Source organism: Dermochelys coriacea, chromosome 1, assembly GCF_009764565.3.
Source record: "Dermochelys coriacea isolate rDerCor1 chromosome 1, rDerCor1.pri.v4, whole genome shotgun sequence".
Classification (NCBI taxonomy): Eukaryota; Metazoa; Chordata; order Testudines; family Dermochelyidae; genus Dermochelys; species Dermochelys coriacea.
The window spans coordinates 258883039-258904768 of NC_050068.2; the positions used below are offsets into that span (position 1 = coordinate 258883039).

A 21730-nucleotide genomic window follows, 5' to 3' on the forward strand; every position below is an offset into this window, starting at 1 on the left:
CTACTCAGCCCTGTCCTGCAGCAGCCACCCCTAGGGGCAAGATGACAATCTGGTCTCCTTGCCCCATTCAGCGCCCTTGCCTTCCTGCTGATTGTGCCAATGAAGGGGGCAATTAGTGCCAAGGGCTGCCAGGGTTCTCATCATGCTAGGAATGGGCTGGAGCCTGATTGCAGCTAGGTGGCCTCTGGAAAATACAATCAGGTTGCAACAACTTTCAGTGGTTTTTGAGGTGGAAGGATCTGGATACTAAGACCATTGGCTGGTGTACATAGAGTCATGGGGGCTGCAGGGAGGGAAACACTGTGGGATCCATTCTGCTGCCCACACAGGAGTCTTGCAGCCAGGAGACTACACTGCCTTACTAATTGACTAAAGGGTGGGGGTGGGAAAGGGCCCTTCCTGAGGGGGAACCTACAAGGAGCTAGGAGGCCCCTGTGGCAGGAAAGCAGAGTGCAGCAGGAAAAGCAGGTCCAGGATGGAATTCCAGGAATGTTACCTAGAGGTCAATGACTGCTTGGTAGTAGGTCCCACCTGCTCCACATTCCACAGAACTGCCATCACCACAGGAAAACAGGGATCCTCTTAACCTACATGGACAAACGTGATGACTTTTGCTTGCCAGAGCCCAGGTGGGAGGGATTACTACAGAGCTTTGCAATGTGCACAGGTAAGTTCCCAGCCTCCAGGCAATGTTGAATCCACACACCTGTTCTGCATTTGACATCCAGTCTCCATCTGCTTCCCACTGCAGCAGCCTCTAGTGCACTCCTGCCAGAATTCATGTTCTCAGCCCCCACCAGCCTACCAGGATCCCTCCTCTAGTGTAGTCTCACTATTGTTTGGGGCTGCTCCAATAAGGAGCATCTTGTTTCTTTGGGGATGCATCCATACGAAGTAGAAAGGGGGCCCCCTGTAACTCAACTACCACATTTATCACCAGTTTCATGCTGGCTAGAAGTGCATGGCAAAAATACATCAGTAAGCCTATAACCAGCGTGCATAGGATTTTAAACTAAACTCAGTTAACCTACTGTAATACTTTGCACTTATATTTCCCTTTTCCTATAAACAGATAATCTCAAAGCATTTAGCATCATCATCCACTGTACGAACAGGGAAGGGAGGCATAGAAAGATTAAGGCCTACGTTTCCACATAGAAGTGTAGGACTGGAAGGGATCTCGAGAGGTCATCTAATCCAGTCCCCTGCACTCATGGCAGGACTAAAAGTATTATCTAGAGAAACCATGATTTGAAAACTTCAATAGCTCAGACATAGGTTAGAGGTTTCTCACAGGAGTGGGTGGGTGAGATTCTGTGGCTTGCATTGTGCAGGAGGTCGGACTAGATGATCATAATAGTCCCTTCTGACCTTAAAGTCTATGATTCTATGAAGTCACCATTAAATATATTGCAAGCAACACAGAGAAACTGAGCGATTCATACCTAATCTCCTCATACTTATACACAACTAGAAAATATTCCCATTAGGTTTGATTTGGTTTTTAATGCAGAAAAGACCTGCAGAAGGAATCAATCAGTTGTTTGTGATACCTTACAGACCATGCAGGCTAGAGATAGTATTTGATAAGGTTAATTAAAAGGGAGAGGCAGGCTAGAGCTGAAGTATTGTTACTTCTGTGAAGCCACAGTTATAGAGGATTAATTTAATAACTACACATAATGCTGCTTGGTACCTGAATTTAATTAAGGGCCAAATTCTGCTCGCAGTTATATGAGTGCATATCTGGAGTAAGTGCATGGGGATCAGTCCTTATCTACAGGGATGTCCCTGAGAGCAGACTTTGGCTGTATGTGAAAATGGCTGTAGGGATTGGACCATGTATCTGCACTAGTCATACGCGTCTCAAGGGCAAAGAGATGTCTGGCCTCTGGTATAGCACAGAAAGCTGGGTCCTGCCCAAAGATCCCACCCTTGGCATGCCTCTCACAAGGGGCTTTCACACAATCCTCCCCTCCCCCAGAGACACACATTACCCCATAGGGGGGTAAGAAGGAGGCAGGGCCATGGATCTGACCCCCGCTGTGCCAGCCTCCCTGAAGTGTAATCCAGCTCACTGCTACCTCTGGGACAGTGCTGCAGCTCTGCACTGCCCCCCCCCCCATAGGGCCCAGTGCCTTGAAGGCACGATGAAGCCCTTGGTACATAAGCAATTTGACAGCAGCCACCCGCCTGAGGACCGTAAAATGCTGTATTCTAGACCATCCCTGACAGGCGTTTGTCTAGCCTGCTCTTAAAAATCTCCAGTGACAGAGATTTCATGGTCTCTCTAGGCAACTTATTCCAGTGCTTAACCACCCTGACAGTTACGAAGTTTTTCCTAATGTCCAAACTAAACCTCTCTTGCTGCAGTTTAAGCCCATTGCTTCTTGTCCTAACCTCAGAAGTTAAGAAGAACAATTTTTCAACCTTCTCCTTGTAACAACCTTTTACGTACTTGAAAACTGTTGAAAACCTCTCAGTCTTCTCTTCTCCAGACTAAACAAACCCAGTTTTTTCAATCTTCCCTCATAGGTTATGTTTTCTAGACCTTTAACCATTTTTATTGCTCTTCTCTAGACTTTCTCCAACTTGTCCACATCTTTCCTTGGACACAAAACTCCAGTTGAGGCCTAATCAGTGTGGAGTACAGCAGAATAATTTCTTCTCATGTCTTGCTTACAACACTCCTGCTAATACATCCCAGAATGATGTTTACTTTTTTTTGCAACAGTGTTACATTGTTCACTCATATTTAGCTTGTGATTCACTATGCCCCCCAGATCCCTTTCCACAGTACTTCTTCCGAGGCAGTCATTTCCCATTTTGTATGTGTGCAACTGATTGATCCTTCCTAAGTGCAGTACTTTGCATTTGTCCTTATTGAATTTCATCCTATTTACTTCAGATCATTTCTCCAGTTTGTCCAGATCATTTTGAATTTCAATCCTATCCTCAAAGCACTTGCAACTCCTCCCAGCTTGGTATTGGCTGCAAACTTGTTAAGTGTACTCTCTATGCTGTTATCTAAATCACTGATGAAGATATTGAACAGAAGTGGACCCAGGACCAATCCCTGCAGGACCCCACTCGATATGCCGTTCCAGCTTGAACCCATCTTATAGTAAGCCTCATCTAGGTTGTATTTCCCTAATTTGTTTATGAGAAGGTCATGCGAGACAGTACCAAAAGCCATACTAAAGTCAAGATATACCACATCTACCACTTCCCCCCAATCCACAAGGCTCATTACCCTGTCAAAGAAAGCTATTAGTTTGGTTTGACATGATTTGTTCTTGACAAATCCATGCTGACATGTCCACTAATTTTGGGAGCCAGGTCTGGTAGCATGATTCTCAGAAGGGCTGACCTCCTGCAGCTCCCAATGCCTTAAATAGGACTTGTGGGTGCTCAGGATATCTGAAAACCAGATTCCACCTGTCTCACATTGGACACCCAAAATTAGGATCCATTTCTATTCCAAATGATTTGCCCAAGGAAACACCAGTCCCAGTGGCAAAGCCAGGAATAGAAAGCAGGTCTTCTGCCATCCAGCCCTGTGCTCAGCTTGCTGAGGTACCGCTGCTCTTCAGCACTTGTGTTTAGACACACATCCCCATCACATCTGGGTGCTGCCAGGAGGAAGCCGAGATGGATGGATGCAGAGTGGTGAAGAGCTTTTGTCTTACAAAAGAGACTGACAGGATAGGAATTACTGACTGAGGCCATGTCTACATCAGAGAGCTTACAGCTGTACCGCTGCAGCTGCGCCACTGAAAGATTGCTCGTGTAGCTGCTCTACGCCAGCGGGAGAGAGCTCTCCTGTTGACATAATAAAACCACCTCCATGAGTGGCGATAGTTATATCGGTGGTAGCAGCTCTCCTGTCACCATAGCACTGTTCACACCGGTGCTTCTGCCAGTGTAACTTATGTCGCCCAGGGTGTGGTTTTTTCACAATCCCAGAGCAACACAAGTTACACTGACAAAAGAGGTAGCGTAGACATGGCCTGAGTGGCTCAGGCCCCTGCGAGGGGCAAAAAGAGGTCACAAGATCAGGGCAGGGAATGAAGGCGGGAGGTGGGGGGGAGGGGTGACTCCATACACCATGAGGCAGAGGCAGTTTAAGTACAATCTATATTATCTATATATTTTTATTTGTCATTGTATTTGCTTGTTTCTGCAGAGTATTATAACATCACGAAGACCAAAATAGAGAGCGGCTTGTTGCTGAGCTCACATCAGTTATACACGATAAGTACAAAACTAGGTGACTCTGTCTTATTTATCATACATTTTCCCCCCAAGTCATTTATATACAAAGAACTACTCTATATGGAAAAACAATAAACAAATCCCCATGTGTATGTTACATGGTAAAAAAGGGAAGGGGAGAGAGAGAGCAGGAGAGGGAGAGGGCAGCATTGAGGGCCTACTGGTGGGACTGGCCTGGGTGCTAGGGTTCTGGGCTACCATTAGCTGGATACATGTGATCACTGGGCCAATTAGCCTAGACCTCCAGCACTGAGTTTTATTGAGTATTGTTTCTTATTAGCCAGCCAGTCATTGTCACGTTCCGGCACTTGCCCGCCTTGAAGGAGAGCAGCAAGCTTTGTAGAGAGGTTTTCGTATGGTGCTAAAAACAGATATATGGCAGCTGGCTGTGAGGCGGCTCAAGTGTCTACCAAATTCCTTAGTTTTTCCAAAGGCGGCTAGTCCTAAAAGGGTTATACTTTAAACCACTAAGCACAGGAAGCTTCAAGAATATCCAGATCCTACACACAGCATATGCAGCATCCGCTTTAAAATAAAACAAAATAAAAAACCACCCGTCCCAAAAGCTGGAACATCTCAGGGTCAGGGGCACCGCCCCAGGCCACTCCAAACTTCAGCCACCTCCCTCCACCCAAGGGACGGACATCAGGAGACTCACCACAAATAAATTAAAGTGGGACGGGGGGTTGGGGACACGTGGCAGCTGAAAATACAGGGACCGGACAGCCCTGCAGAAACAGAGACGGGGATGTGTGCAACCAAAAAAAGAGTTAATATAAAATAAAATAAGTAATGAGAGAGATGAGGGGTGGCTGTGAAGTGAAGGTCATTGGAAAGAAGGCCTGCATGAACTTCAGCCCTGCGTCATAGTAGGACTGCAAGTGGAGAAAGGCCTGATAATTAGTGCGTGTTTTGTTTCAGTTTAGCAATGACTGATTTAAAAAAAAAAAAAAGCAGCACACTATATTGCATGGGACTAAAGTTGAGGGGAACCCAGTAGTTACAGAAGCCCATTTGCTTTTAGACCTCCTGTTCCCATCTCCCACCCCCTCAGAGAACCCACCCACCCCACATTGTCCCCAGGCCCTTTGGCAGCTTTGTGGTAGGGGAGCAGAAGGTGTTGCACTGAACAGACCCACCTCTCCTCTAGCATATTCTCAATAGCAAAAAGGGGAGCGCAAACCACCCCTGCATTGACATTCCAAGGAAAAACGGGCTCGCCTCCAGCCCGCATCCATTCTCCCCCAACCAGACAGGCCTCTGAATTGTTTTTTTCTGAGGGTGCTGCTGCTGCTGGGGTCTTTGCTTGTGAAAATTAAGGCACAGACAAGAAAGGGAAGCCACAGGAAAAAGAAGTCAAGCCCTAGTTCCTCCCATCAGGCTTCTCCAGCTGAGGGGCTAGACATACCATAACAGAGCAGGTGCTTGCTGACCCCAACTAGCCAAGGGGCCTTAAGCCATAATAGCAGCTTAGAACTGGTCTAGCGATAGCGGAAGGAATGAACAGAGGCCCAGCTGGGAGAAAAGCAGCAGCTTAATGTTAACCTCCTGGTTTCAGTTCCCTTTCAGTGGGCTGTTTTAATGCAGGCACATGTAACCACAGCAGCAGGGAAGTCCAATAAGATGCATTGGCAAGATTTTTGGCTCTTCCGGAGGACTTTTTATCCTCGCTCTGCTGGACTTTTAAGGCCAGATTCACAGCCCACTGAAGTTAATGGAAAGAATCTCATTGACTTCAATGGCCTTTGGCTCAAGCCTTTACTGCATCAGTTACGACAAGGATTATAGCGTGTGCAGTGGCAGCTCCACCCTGGGGGATCATGGGAAACCCAGATGCATGACAGACTGGCTGCAATGTGTAAACAACTCCAACCAGTCCAGTTAAGCCCTGAACAACAAAGAAGATGAGGAGGGAGTATTTAACATCCCATCCTAGCAGCAACATGCCTTCAATTCACAAGGCAAATCAATGGACAAGATTGGCAGAAGGCTAATCTGTAAGAAGAGTGGGGAAGGTGCATGTTCTGGAATTTAACTGGAAGATATTGCTCTGGAAAGAAGAGATGGGGTATCTAAGAGAGAGACTGTTCAGAGTTAAAATGTCCCCACTGCACAGAAATCCAAGAGGAGGAAATGAAGGGTCAGAATTCTGCAAATGAATATATTATATTAACTTCTAACCACAAGTATTTAACTTCAGTTACTGAGTATGGCTGGTGCTAAGACTCACTAGGAGGGACAGCCAGACACTCCAAGGAGGAATCCTGCTTCTATAATGCAGGAGAGAGAGACGGAAAGCCTGATCATCCATGTGATCGTAAAATCCCTCACCCACAAAGGGAAAAAATGGTTCAAATCAGCCCACCCTGCAGGACTTACTTCATCTCCAGCTGGGGTCAGGAGGAAACTTCTCTCTCCCCCCACACCTCTAAAGTACAATATTGCATAATCAGGAGCACTGGGGGATGGGAGGGGGTTCCCTTCTGAGGCCTCCAACAGTGGCCACAGAGAACAGAGAAGCAGATAGGACTGATGGTCTGATACGGTCATCAGGAATTTGTACAGGTGTGTCTCTATCATGCTGCCCAAAGGGTACAGAGAAATTAATATTAAGGAGCTGATAAGAGGGGAACAAGGGGGGCAGGTTGTGTCCTCATCAACCACTATGGAAAAATGGAGCACACAGTAATGTCGTCGTTCAGCTAGAAAGAAGCTTTTTTGGCCACTTCTTATTCCAGCCAATCATGTTCCACAAAGCTTGCCCAGTGGTGGGAGGATATGACCTCACTTCCTAGAGTTTTTCCTACACCCCTCCCCCACTCCACAAAAAAGAAAACGAAAACAGGGTCCACTCTTCCTTAGGGCTCTGCTCCCCCTTCACCACGTGTGTTTGGTGCTTTTTAAACACTTATTTGTGAAGGGGAAAAAAACCTAGTCCAGTTGATCTTTGCTTTAGAAAATGGTTTGTGAGGATGAAATCCCAGCCAACACCCCTCCTCACCCCCCAGTCATGACACTCACACCCACAAAAGCTACTGAGAAGTGGGGAAGTGCCCCATTCTGCACTGAGCACCATTCAGGAAGTGACATGACTTCTGATTCTGGTTCAATAAATAAAAGGAAGGTTCCAGGCTGCGCTGGGGTGGTTACAGCCATTGGCCTCAGGGAGGAACTCTGGGGAGGGGGCCTCTCTTAGAACTCGTCGTCAGAGCTCAGCAGGAGGGTTTTCTCATTGTCCCGGGCACCCGAGCAGCTGTGGGAGCGCGAGATGATGTGGCTGCCGTTGCGCCAGGGAGGGCCGTGCTCCAGAGTTGATTGCTGGGTGTACTGCTGGTAGGCGGGGGAGAAGTTGTGGATAGCGTCTTGGACGATGTCATGAGGGTTCATGGTCTCCTTGAGGCTGCTGGAGATGCTCTTCATGGGGGCGCAGCGACCTGCCGGGCAAGATGGGAGAGTGCAGTGAGAAAAACAAAGCCTTAAACATCAGAGAAGGGAATTTTTACACAGTGACCCACAGCTCCAGACACCCTAGCACCTTTTGCACAGGCTGCCTTCAAGTGGCTTCAAAAGAAGTGCCGTAAAAATGGTACAAGCTCTCAGGGGCATGTCCCCAGCATTTGGAAGAGGATTGGTCACAACTGGCCAAGCAATTCTGCTTCAAAAACAGCAGACTGGAGACATGCAGTAGGAATGGGCTGCATACAAATTGCTGACAATCCTACCTTGCATCCTCACCCTGGCTGGTAGAGGGGTGTGATCGCAAGGCACAGATTGAGAAGCATTTCTGTAAGGGATTTGGAGACGGCACAAAAGATCAAGAGGAAGGTTCTAGGAATTCGGGGGAGATATGGGGCTTGCATTTATTAGGAAGGACAGTGGCAGCAGTCAAGACTGAGGGTTCACTGCTGTGATGGGCGGCAGAAAATGTTTACAAGGAGAAGGGAGATGGGAAGGAAGGGAGGGAGAAAGCAACAGAGAAGGGCCCTCTGCATGGAGCTAGGGATGTGTGTGTGTCACACAGAAGCAGTGAGGGAAGCTGCAGCTGGGCCAACTCCATCTGGGAGTCAGTCAGGCCTGAGCTATGTGGGGAAATTACAGGGTGCAAGACGGACAGGTACACAGTGAAGGTGGCTGCCTCCTATCTTGAATGCTACTAATCCCATTCCTCTCTGAACTGCCAGGAGCACCAGTACCCACATGAGCTTCTGAATTTGAACCCTGCCTCAAAGGATGAACTCCCCAAACCACCAAGGCATGCTGTTTATTTTTGGCGTTAAAAGGGGGACAGTGTCTCACACGTGAGGCTGATTGCTTCAATATACACAGCCCCACTCCCACCCTTAGACCTGTGTACAGAACATGTGGCATTCTTCATAGGGCCCATGGTTTTAGCTAGACCTAAAACAATTAAGTGTTTCAACGTGACTGATAAGACTTTCAACCTGCTAGCCCCACCAAAGGCACTCCAGGCTATGAAGTTACGCCACTGCCCTGTTAGGCGACCTACGATACAGGCAGGGCCGTTTCTACCCATACACAAAGTACGCAGCTGCGTAGGGCACCAGGAAATTTGGGGCACCACATTTCCTGGTGCCCTACGCAGCTGCATGCTGCTCCAACCACTGATCCTCCTCTTGCCCATGGCCCCCGGCCCTGCTCCATCCCAGTCCTGCCTCTTCCCACCCCTGCACTCACCGGGCAGCAGTAAGTGGAGGAGCGACCCAGCCCCTGCCCCTTCTATGCCGCTGGCTCCCAGCCGCGTCTCCGGTGAGTGCTGGGGGGTGGTTCCCCCTGCCCCTCAAGACTGGGAGCCAGGGGAGCAGAGCAGAGCAGAGCAGGCTAGGGCTGGGTCCATTCCATTCCCACTGCCCTGTGAGTGTGGGGTCAGGCCTACCCTGAAATCACCAGGCGGCAGGAAGTGGGGAGACCTGGCCCCAACCCACTACTCTACGCTGGCTCGTACTGGGGGGTGGTTTCCTCCCTGCCCCCCAAGCCTGCTTCTGCCCCCCTGCGGAGGCCTGGGGCCCCACACAGTCCCCGCCCCCCCCCACGGAGAGGCTGCTTAGGGCACCAAAATGGCTAGGGACGACCCTGGATACAGGAACTCTCAAGCAGCTGCATTGAGGAAGGCAAGTTCCACACAAGGGATGGCAGCAGGAATCTGCCAGCTAGTGCTTCGTAGGGAAGCGTTAGGATATTGGTGCAGAGGGGTGGGAAAGCAGTCTGAGCAGTATCCCAGATAAGAGTGACTGAAGAATACACAGAGAGCACGGCACCTACCGTATGGCCCATACGATGGAACGGCTGCGTCAGAAACCAGTAGCCAAAGCAAGGGAGAGAAAGAGAGAAAGGAAAAAGAGAGAGAGAGATAGAAAGATGGGAAATAACAGGCTGAACAAGCAAGTTATTCTCAGACCCGCCACCAAAACATCCCCACAGTGCTGGGTAGGAATTTAACCATTCATTTAACACATGCAGGCTCTATGGCTGCGGAAGGGCAGGACCCCTCTAATTTCCCCCCAAACCCTGCTATTGTTGGAGTGACCTGTCCTACCAGAGCTCTAGGCTTGCTGCGATGGAGTGGTCATGCCATGACCTTCGCATGCCATCAGTGCATGATGCGGATCCCATCTCTAAAGGGAAGGAAGCCACACCCCTTCATTTAGGGAAGGAGGGGAAAAACACCATGACAGACTGGTACAGCAGTGGGCACAAGAACATCCTCTCTTTACTGGCCAGCTTCCAAGTCCCTCTGCTGATGCCCTTCCTCTTCCCAAGAGCTGGGTCTCTGACCCTTCTGTCCTCAGAATGCCTCTGCAGGAAGATCCCCCTCCCTCATGTCAAGGGCACACACTTCCATCTCCCTCAGTTTGAGGGAAACAGGAGCTTCCTCAGACCTCTCCCCCGACTCCCTTGTGTTTGCTGCCCAACCTGAACATGTGTTCCCGCACAGGGACACAGGAAAGAGGCCACTATGCCATCCTCTGACAGGAGACTAATTCTTTCAGCCCTGAAGTCTGCAGCGAGCAATCCTGGGTGGAGTAATGGGAAATTGAAAAGGAAACACAGAAGATCAAATTATGTTCTGCCCTGTAGGGCCCTTGCACACCATGTCTGTGCAAATGTAACTGGGGAGAGAACACTTTCCTGAGTATCCAGAGCCTAGGACCCAAAAAAACAGCTAGGGTATTGATTGCCACCCCCACCCCGACACCAAAGTGTATGCATGCCCTCCCAGGGAGGCTGGTGCCTATACCTTGTGCGTCAAGACGCTTGTCTGCATAGACCTTGTAGGTGAAGGCATGGCGCAGGGCGAGGGCTGCGAAGAACATCTCCACGCAGATGATGAAGTCCTGGTAGCCGGCGGCCACAGTACCTTCGCCCACAGACACATTGGCTGAGTGGATCTTGGGAATGGCACCACACTTCTCAAGAATAGCCAGCAGCATCCCTGAGCAGGGCAACAGATTCAAACACAAGTGAGGAAAAAAAAAAAGCTGACCTCACAACTCCCCACAGAATAAGACATTGTCTGTGCACATGTCCAGGCAAACTCGTTTAACAAAATGACTGCTACAGGAAGTTAGCTGGATGCTGCCATTCATCCTGTTTTGTAGTATAAGAGAAAAGAAGCATCTCGTGAAATTAAATAGCAACAAACCTGAGCACAGATAGCACTTAAATAGATACATTTTTCTAATGACAACATATAAATGAATTGCACAAGTATTGCGCAAGTACATGAATTGAGTTTTCTGCTTTCTCTGTAGCATGTGACAACATTGCTAATACCATAGCAATATAGTAGACTACACAGACTATTAGTTTGTTCTGATGGAGTATCTCCTTGTTTCTATGTATCTTGCCCTGATCCACTGGGGATTCTGAAGCTACATGACATGTGTTTCAGTTGATGTGTCATTTAGCAAAAGGTATATGAGCTTGTGACTGAATATTGTTGATAATCTTTAAAGGAGACCCATGATTTCAGGATTGTCACTTTAAACAATACAATTGCAATATGCAAATGAACTCATGCCAGCTGCATCCTGCCATTGGCAGAGCTGCTCAAGACCACCATGAAACAAGCAGCTGGTTTGTGAGGCAGGTGTGTGTCAAAGACAGTGGGGGAGGTACGAAGATGACAAAGGGGGAGAGAGCTTCTCCTGGGATGAACAACCACATACTAAAGGACCACAAGAGAGACTCGGTGGCTACTCAACAATTGTTCCATCAGCTTTTACTTCCCCGGGGGCCTCTCTAATGAGATCTGCAGGGTAGGGAGAGGAGGTGCCTCACCTTGCCAGAAGGACAGGAAGATGACGGACTTGACCATGAAGAACTTGAGAACAGGGCTGTAGGGGCTAAGCAGCTCACGTGTGGCAAAGTAGAAGAGGAAGAGGGCATAGAGCGCCAGGCTGACTGAAATATTGTAGATGATCGTCACATAGAGGTAGCCGCGGGTGACACTGAAATGAGAGGAAACACAAACCCTCTGCAGTTCACAAATATCCTCCATCCCTCGCCTCTTTGAGACAAGGGTACAACCTTCCTTTCCGATCCAGCACCCCCACCCACACTCAACTCCCTTCCCTGAGGTAACATGAAACCCATCTGGTCCGCTCTCAAATGCCTCCTTTCCCCTCCACACCACCCTCCCTCTTCTCATGCACAGCCCAAGAACCCCCTTTCTCCACACATCCCCTTGCCCCACCAGGACCCTGTGCAGTCACTCAGACCCCAAGGCAGCCAAACTCTTTCCTTCACAAATGCATGGAATGTCAGGCATGTGACAGGCTTGCTTGCTGGAGAAATCCCACGACGATAAACAGTTTGCTTACTCGAAGTCACCGTCCCGGTACTTGCCAAAGGCCTGGAGGATGACTGTGCTGATTGCCATAAGGGGCTTCACCACACAGAACTGCAGGGTGGCCTAAGGGAAGGAGGGAAGAGGAATGAGATGGAGAAGGAGAAAGAACAAGTGTCACATACATAACACACAGGCTTTGATCCAGAGGCAACCAATACCATACATCAGTCACCATCAGAGCAGTTCAACAGCATAGTGTGGTTCCAGTCCTAACAATTACACTGATCCCACTGGTCCTTAACTGCAGTTCTCCAGGAGTATTAGGTGAGAAAAAGTCAGATTGTGTGTGTCCATCTGTCTGCCCCTCCTCCACCACAACAGGTGAAGCCCACTCCCAGGCTGGAGGAGGCAAGAGACTGCTCACTGACAGAGTCAGTTCAGAGGCTAGGTTGCACTAGAGGTAGGGAGACCACCCATCCTGTATTTTAAGTGAAGGTCTTTAACTGGGGCCTAACGTTCCGTGACCAAGTCCAATGAGGAGCTATTGAGAAACGTTTCATCAGATAAAAATGCACGTTTCCAGGTGATAACCACACATGATCCTACCCTGGGACATGGTACACACACGATTCTGTATAATGAACAAAACGTCCTGGGATATGGGCAGGGAGGGGAAGAAAGGACTCTGGTCCATATTTTTCAACACCGTATTCTCTGTCTGCTTGCAGTGCAGGTGGTCACCTTAGATGGGAGAAAAGTGGAAGCAACTCCAGACTCTTCTTAGAAAGGGATATCTCAGCAAATGAAACTGAGTAAGATGGTTTCAGATATCACAGTGACGAGGGCTGTCTAAATGCCTAGCTAGGTTAGATTCATTCTGCTTCCACTCGCATGAGCTTAGAGTCAGTCTGGAAGATAGAATCGCCCTGGAGGCTCTCTAGGACTTGAGAGCAGTTGTGTATGCTCCATCAGATGTCCCAGGACTGAGCATGGCCTCTGAACCTCCACCCCCTCACGATTCCCTCCCACCCCAAACCTCACAGTAAGAAACGTTTAACTTTGGTGAGAGAGACGAAGCTGAACTTCAAAAAGGTCAGAGGTGGGGGGGAAGGGGGAAGACCCTAAAATTTTCACTGGAGTCTCCCTAAAGTAGACCAGGTAAGAGTTTTGCAAGGTGCTGAGGGGGGGTAGAAGGAAGGCAAAACCAAAGGGAAGGTTGCTGTTGGTAAGACACAATTTGCTAATGGTCATAAGACTTCAAGGAGATAAAAAACCCAACACAAGCCAGTGGGTGAGTCACCAAGATGAGAACTGAAAAAGGTCAAGCTAATTGGTAAACAACAAATCTGTGCTTCCTCTCCCTCCAGTCCAGGGATTGTTTAACTATTTCCCTGCAATCCAAACCACACACTTTTGTTTTTAGGCACTTCCTGGGGAAGAAAGCATTAAGACATACGGGAAATGCACTGAGGGTGCATGACCCAGACATCATGAAGGTCACTGGGCACAAGTCTGGAAAGAACCTCTGCATAATACCCTACTGTAGAGATAAGTGTCTGCCCAGGCTTTTAGACCACACCCACCGCTGTGGCCTCTGAGGGTATCTACAATGCAACAGAAAATCCACAGCACCAAGTCTCAGAGGCCAGGTCAACTGACTTAGACTAACAGGACTCAGGTTGCGGAGCTAAAAATTGCAGTGTAGACATTTGGGCTCAAGGGGGGGTGGGTCTCAGAGCTTGGGCTCCAACCCAAATGACTATACTGCAGTTTTTAGCCCCCCAGCCTGAGTAAGCTGCATCTGTGCCACGGGTCTTTTATTGCAGTGTAGATGTACCCTGAGTGCTAAAGATACACATGGCTGATACAGATGGATACAGCTGACACCTGTCTGAGAACAGCCCAGTACAAGAGTGGGGAGAGGAAGGATAGTTGCGCGCTGAAGAGGCCTTCATCACTAACAAGGCTGATGAGAACCGACAGGGCGACACCACTACCAGACAGGCTCAGAGTGGGGCTGAGAACAGCCAAGGTGTTCCTTTTAACAGGGTTTCCCCCCAGTAGGTCATCATGGAGATAAACTTGGCAGTCAGGTGGCCCTGGAAGTTTTCCTGCTCCAACAGTGCTGGAATCCCAAGGAGGTCCCAGAGGCTGGGCTTGGTGCCACACATTGCCCATTGAGCTGCTGTCAGCCCAACTTCCATGGAGTGAGAGGGAAGTGCTTCACATCCCTCTGGCAGGCTAGAAAGCGGTGCTACCAGTTTGCAAAGGGCACTCTAATCTGGAAGAACTGCTACCACGATGCAGGGAAGTGAGAGAGCCTAGAAAAATATCCATCCAAGACAGAATTGTCAAACCCTTGGCTCGCTTAATCCATTTGTGGAACCTGCGCAACATACTCAGAGTTCGCAGAATTTCAGCTTTCATTAAACAAAACAAAAAGTTGCTAGTCCTCATGGTTGAGAAGAAAACCTTCCAGATATGAATTGAGTGTTACTCACGTAGTGATGTCGGGCTAAGTCTGCAGACGGACTGAAACAACTGCGCTAAGAGGAGTGAACTACCCTATGCCCTATTAATCTCACTGGGGTGTTACTTGAAAGCCTGTTGAAGACACTTTAAATGTCAACATTAGCTATTTCATTGCTCACAATTTTAATGGGGGGAATGGGCTGGGAGTGAAGCCCAGGTGAGGAAGGAATTAGGAGTTCCTTAGGGAAGGAAAAAACAGAGGGAAGAATTGAAATACAAAAAGGCAGGAAAGAGGGAGAGAAACAAATAAAGGAGGATAAGGAAGGAAGAAATAGCCATAGCCCTAAAGGTCACTAAGCTTCCCAGGGAGTAATGCTGAATGCAATAATCACGCTCTTTTAACTCTTGATCTTAATGCAAACTTTTCTTTGAGATCAGCTGGAGCTCTGGTATGGAATAGGGGTAGCAAATGGGCCTAAATTCATAGTGAGACCCAAAGATTATAATTAAAAATGGAATTGAGCCCTTTTTCAGAGAGTGAAAGCAATGCCCCAATCTAACCAAACCTGGTTCAGTCACTATCTACAGAGAGATCCTGCATGTCACTTTCAGCAGCTTAGCAAATCTCTACCTTTACTGCTACATTATGGCAGCCAGCAGTGACAGCCTCCTGGACCCCATGACCGAACGCATGATGGATTTGTCGTCATTTAGATTTCTCTCTCTTCCTGACATACCCACTTCATCATGCACATCCCCCCACCCCTCCTGGAGTGAGCAATATGCTGGAGAAGTTCCTCCTGCAAAGTGTTGTGTCACGATGATCAGACTCCAGACTCCCACTCCTAACCACACTGGCAAAGCTGGAAACTCAAGAGACACTTGCACAACTATTGGGGGTGTCTGGGACCCAAGAAGGCACCAAGTTCTCACAGGGGATCTGGGACCTGTCCATCCCAGGAGGGGAAGAGGAAACAAACATCAGCTCCCAGGAACTCCTGGGGCTTGGGGTAGATCCTGTAGAGAAGACGTGTCATTTCCGTTGCTAAGAGCCTTTCTAGTTTTTGGGTGGGCAGAGTAACATGGTATATCTGCTTCAGCGCTATTACAACACGATAACAGATTTAGTCTCTCCCAGCCTTTCTCAGCTTGATCTCATAAACCCACTGAACAGAGGTTGGTCCAAAGGAGCCCTCATCTCAGAAACTCCACGGGCCAGGCATTACTGCCTCCTCTCCTGCTTCTTGCACACAGCCCAGCTTTCCTCAGCCCGTACCTGTTTGCAGAACCTCAGGAATCCGATGGAATACGTCTTCCCCCACAGGCAGCACGTCCCATACATGCAACTGGACCTGAAAATGCAACACAGAAGGACAGCCAGAGAAAGAGGAATCAGAGGGCAGAGCTCAGGATATGGCAAGCATTGAGATGCAGGCCCTTGCCTGCCCATTCTCTTCCAATGAAAATGTAAGATTCTTCCTTTCACCAGGCCTAATTAGTCATCGCCATAGCGACAACAGCCTTGGTCTCCTTCAGAGATGCAGACCGAACACAGGTGTGGTCTTGCACTCCTATCTCTGCCCACCAAAACCAATTTTTGGCAAGGAAGTTGTTGGCTAACCTGGTATGGCATGAGAAAAGGAGAGCAGGCAGCCATAACCAGCATGGGCTAGAGAAAGGAAACACATACTGGGGGGAGGGAAGAAGAAACTACAGGGGAGCCAGGTGAACATGAAAGCTCTCCATAGGCTCGGTTCAAACATGATGATCGGAATAGCCTCATCCAATGTGAGTGGATGCTTATAAATCCATTTGAGTCTTCTGTGTAATGAGCTAGGTGGTATCATTCAGTTCCAGGGTACACTTTTTGCATCACACAGTTTCCAGTGGCAGGGGTTAAAACAAACCCTGTGACACAGAAGCTTCCAGGGAAAGATGGGGGAGAGTGCTGTAAACAGACTTGGAGTACTCACTCGATAGATTTCCCTCTGATCTCAGACATGATGGAGCTCTCCCCACCAAGGTACTCATAGCAGAGGCTGAGGAAGTTGTAGATTACAAAGGCTGCAAAGACAGATTAACCAGATTAAAACCATGATACCCACTGAATGGGGACAAGCAGCTGGGGTGCAGGGGAGAAGCAAAGCCAGCAGCAATGACAATCTGTGCAGCGCCTTTCATTCTGAGAACCCCAGACTGTTTTTACAGGGTGCACTCCTCCTCCTGCTTCAGCAGTTACACGACAATCTGCGTCAAAACCCAGCATGGGCACCCAGGCTAATGCCCTTACTCTTCCCCAAAAGTGCCATGGGACCTTTAGCCACCACCCCTCTGGTCAAGGCCTCTGTTTTATATCTCCTCCAAGACTGAGATAGCTCAGTGGTTTGAGCATTGGCTTGCTAAACCCAAGGTTGTGCTTTCAATCCCTGAGGAGGCCATTTAGGGATCTGGGGCAAAAACTGGGGATTGGCCCTGCTTTGAGCAGGGGGTTGGACTAGATGATCTCCTGAGGTCCCTTCCAACCCTGATATTCTATGAAATGCCATTCCCAGACTTGCAGAGCTCCCTCGCACTATTCTGGGCATGAGCCTAGTACTCACTCGCATGGAAAAGCATCCCTAATGAATCATCCATCTCACTTCTTTCCACACCCTCCATTCACCTGGCTCTCAGGCACCCCTGCCCAGCCTTACTTCTCCACTGCTGCTAGAGCTGGGTGTCCAGCCAGCAGCCGCCAGTCTCTCTGCTCTGTCGTCAGAGCTGGGCAGCCAGAGAGCAGCAGCTGCTACTGGGTGGCTACAGAGGGGTAAGGCAAATTTTGGGGTGGCTATAGTCCCCCACATCCCCCCTCAGCACCACCCCATAAATGGCTGGTAGGGACTTTCATTTACATAGATTCACAGATACTAAGGTCAGAAGGGACCATTCTGATCATCTAGTCCGACCTCCTGCACAGCACAGGCCACAGAATCTCACCCACCCACTCCTATGAAAAACCTCACCTATGTCTGAGCTATTGAAGTCCTTAAATCATGGTTTAAAGACTTCAAGGAGCAGAGAAGCCTCCCTCAAGTCAACCATGCCCCAAGCTACAGAGGAAGGCGAAAAACCTCCAGGGCCTCTCCAATCTGCCCTGGAGGAAAATTCCTTCCCGACCCCAAATATGGCAATCAGCTAAACCCTGAGCATATGGGCAAGATTCACCAGCCAGATACTACAGAAAATTCTTTCCTGGGTAACTCAGATCCCATCCATCTAATATCCCATCTCAGGGGATTAGTTCTATTTACCCTGAATATTTAAAGATCAATTACTTACCAAAATCCCATTATCCCATCATACCATCTCCTCCATAAACTTATCAAGTAGAATCTTAAAGCCAGATAGATCTTTTGCCCCCACTGCTTCCCTATTCCAAAACTTCACTCCTCTGATGGTTAAAAACCTTCGTCTAATTTCAAGTCTAAACTTCCTGGTGGCCAGTTTATACCCATTTGTTCTTGTGTCCACATTGGTACTGAGCTTAAATAATTCCTCTCCCTCTCCGGTATTTATTCCTCTGATATATTTATAGAGAGCAATCATATCTCCCCTCAACCTTCTTTTAGTTAGGTTAAACAAGCCAAGCTCCTTAAGTCTCCTTTCATAAGACAAGTTTTCCATTCCTCGGATCATCCTAGTAGCCCTTCTCTGTACCTGCTCCAGTTTGAATTCATCCTTTTTAAACATGGGAGACCAGAACTGCACACAGTATTCTAGGTGAGGTCTCACCAGTGCCTTGTATAATGGAACTAAAACCTCCTTATCCCTACTGGAAATGCCTCTCCTGATGCATCCCAAAACCGCATTAGCTTTTTTCACAGCCATATCACATTGGCAGCTCATAGTCATCCTATGATCAACCAATACTCCAAGGTCCTTCTCCTCTTCCGTTACTTCTAATTGATGCATCCCAAAATTACATAGATAATGTAGTAAATAAATACATGACAAGCATTTAGCAATGCACATGGCTAGCCTATGTTAACCTGTTCTCATTTCCTTATTCTAGTCCTCCCACCTCTCTCCTGCTGTTACAGCCACTCTTGTATCCTGATTTAAATTAGACTGTGAGCTCCCTGGGGCAGGGTCTGTCCTACTCTATGTTTGTACAGCACCTAGCACAATGGGGCCAATATCCTGACTGTATTACGGTAACATCAACTTGCCCTGAACAAATAATAATCTCAGGAGAGAGACACCGTACCCAGGGAATTTCAAGACAAGAACAAAACAAAATCAAATGCATAAAGCCAAGAATCTGTCTTCAGCAAGGAGCTGGATACCAGACATCAAGGAGGTTATTCCACTTGAAAAGACATTCATGATCGGAGACAGCTTGTGAACTTTTACCTCCTCTGGGCCCTTGTAATCACCCAACTATGCCCTTACACAAAAGGACACACAATCCCATGAGGAAACACCCCCCAAAGATCTAACAAAAGGATTAGACACAACAGAAGCACTTCCAGACATTTCTAGCATAACAGAATAATACATAAATGGCCATGGTCTACCTGCTTCTATTTATACAATAAGGCAAACTTGTATTCCACCTGTAATCCTGGTTATTGAACAGGCCCATTGACTATATTTCTGTAATGATTTGGGGTATTGGTTATCAATGAAATAATCAATTAAAAAGACACAACACAAAAAACATTTATTAAAAAAACCTGTGGTAAATTACCTGGTCTGCAAACTTCCTGCATCTTCCTTAACTTTAGGCCTATGGAGGCAGCTCTCAGCTGCTGGGGGAGGAGAAGCTTAGCTTCTCATATTGTTCTCCAGTGGTGCCCTCCACTACTCTCCGATGTGGTCATTGCAACACCAGCTGCCCATCCAACAGCACTGGGCAGGAGATTAAATCGGAGGGAGAAGAATGGGGACATTTGCCCCCACTCTCCCTCTACCTTCCCCAAAAGAAACAAGTGCCAATTATTAAAGATGGCTGCGCTAGAATAACAGCGCTTCCGCTCCTAGCTCATATTCACCTTTGTCATCAAAAGTGCTTATCACACATACCACAAAAGAACACAAAAAACTCTTATGTCACAGACTGAGGTCCCAGATTTCATGTGTGTGCAGGCAGGATAAAAGAGCAGGACCAAAAAAGTATATACCCCACCCGCCGAAAGACACACCACAGAGAACCACCCATGATTGGTACAACACAGATTTCAAGTTTAGTGATGGATTTTTTTATTCATTACTATTTTTATTGTTTTCAAGTGGAGCTATTCCCCAAGAGTAAAAATCTCCACTGAAAGCGAGAAAGATATCCCTTCCGTCCTCTCCAATCTCCTGCTTTTCCTAGGCATAGTTTTGAAATTGTTTAGAGAACAGACGGAGGCAAGGGACGCACCTCCACACAGCACAACAAGTGGGTGAACTTTAGAACGCAGGCTGACCCCTTGAGCAGATGTTGTGATGTTTGCAAACTCCCTAGGCAAGGCGGAGGGGATAATAGCCGTTGCTAGGAGAGGAGTTTCTCAGAGCAGCAGGCTTCCTGCTAGGCCTTTACACACAAACACAGGGAGAGCAGGGGAGAGAAAAAGTGGCCTCTGGATTGTGTGCATGAGTTTGCCATCTGCTATTGCATCTCAGTGCATTGTCACTAGTCCCTTGAGCAGATTAACTTGTTGACACACACAGGGGCCTCTCTCCCAGAAACACAGGTCTCACTAACAACAAACCCTACAAACAAGGAGCAGTTTAGTCAGGACACACACACACACACACACACACACACAAATAGTGATCCAACAGGATATTCTGCCACAGAGTACAGCCTCTCCCAGGATGCTGTTGGGGGCAGGGGGGAGAGGCTCCTTTTTTGAATGGGGTGAGGGGGCAGATTTTAGGAGAAGTGTTTATTTCAGAGACTGAATGTTTCTTTCTCATATGCCCCAAGGGTGAGTTTTCCTTTGTTAGCCAGGTGGGCCACATCCTTAGAAAAGTGCAATAAATAACTGATATTAATCCTCACTCCTTTCTGCCAGTAGAATCCCAAAGCACATTCCAGCTCTCTCACATACCACTGGACCACAGTGGCGACTGTAGTGGAATGCAGCAGCCATTCTGTGCCAGGGAAACGATACAAACAGTTACAGGATGGGAAGAGAGTAAGTAACATTGCCAACAGAAACTGCCATGGGGATTTAGGGGCCACATGAGGAGGGGCAGAATACAATTGGCCTGCCTGAAGTCTGCTCGGGTGTTTGGGAGACCTTTGGGACCTTTAACAAGGATGGGCATTCAGACCTTTATCTTTACACCTCCTTTGAAAGAAAGAATACAAGTCTGCCACGTGAGAAAATCTCTTCAGAAGCTTCAGAGTAGCAGCCGTGTTAGTCTGTATTCGCAAAAAGAAAAGGAGTACTTGTGGCACCTTAGAGACTAACAAATTTATTAGAGCATAAGCTTTCGTGAGCTACAGCTCACTTCATCGGATGCATTTGGTGGAAAAAACAGAGGAGAGATTTATATCCACACACACAGAGAACATGAAACAATGGGTTTATCATACACACTGTAAGGAGAGTGATCACTTAAGATAAGCCATCACCAACAGCAGGGGGGGGAAAGGAGGAAAACCTTTCATGGTGACAAGCAAGGTAGGCTAATTCCAGCAGTTAACAAGAATATCAGAGGAACAGTGAGGGGTGGGGTGGGAGGGAGAAATACCATGGGGAAATAGTTTTACTTTGTGTAATGACTCATCCATTCCCAGTCTCTATTCAAGCCTAAGTTAATTGTATCCAGTTTGCAAATTAATTCCAATTCAGCAGTCTCTCGTTGGAGTCTGTTTTTGAAGCTTTTTGTTGAAGTATAGCCACTCTTAGGTCTGTGATCGAGTGACCAGAGAGATTGAAGTGTTCTCCAACTGGTTTTTGAATGTTATAATTCTTGACGTCTGATTTGTGTCCATTCATTCTTTTACGTAGAGACTGTCCAGTTTGGCCAATGTACATGGCAGAGGGGCATTGCTGGCACATGATGGCATATATCACGTTGGTAGATGCGCAGGTGAACGAGCCTCTGATAGTGTGGCTGATGTGATTAGGCCCTATGATGGTATCCCCTGAACAGATATGTGGACAGAGTTGGCAACGGGCTTTGTTGCAATGCCCC

At 47.9% G+C, this 21730-nt stretch overlaps 1 protein-coding gene across 6 annotated transcripts in view; it reads right to left on the reverse strand.

The window, feature by feature from the left end:
* Window positions 1-4123: 4123 nt before the first annotated feature.
* The window catches only part of TMEM184B (transmembrane protein 184B), a 44262-nt gene continuing 26655 nt past the window's right edge, over window positions 4124-21730 (reverse strand). For 3 of the 6 annotated variants that reach the window (XM_038383875.2, XM_038383884.2, XM_043490538.1), the window contains exons 4-10: window positions 16531-16621; window positions 15834-15909; window positions 12117-12208; window positions 11575-11744; window positions 10532-10726; window positions 9556-9579; window positions 4124-7709 (exon numbers count right to left, since the gene is read on the reverse strand). In XM_038383875.2, the coding sequence (XP_038239803.1) occupies window positions 7468-7709; window positions 9556-9579; window positions 10532-10726; window positions 11575-11744; window positions 12117-12208; window positions 15834-15909; window positions 16531-16621 (890 nt within the window). In that variant the 3' untranslated portion in view covers window positions 4124-7467. The remainder of the gene's footprint in view (window positions 7710-9555; window positions 9580-10531; window positions 10727-11574; window positions 11745-12116; window positions 12209-15833; window positions 15910-16530; window positions 16622-21730) is intronic. The other 3 variants (XM_038383894.2, XM_043490543.1, XM_038383902.2) reach the window with 1 other exon arrangement.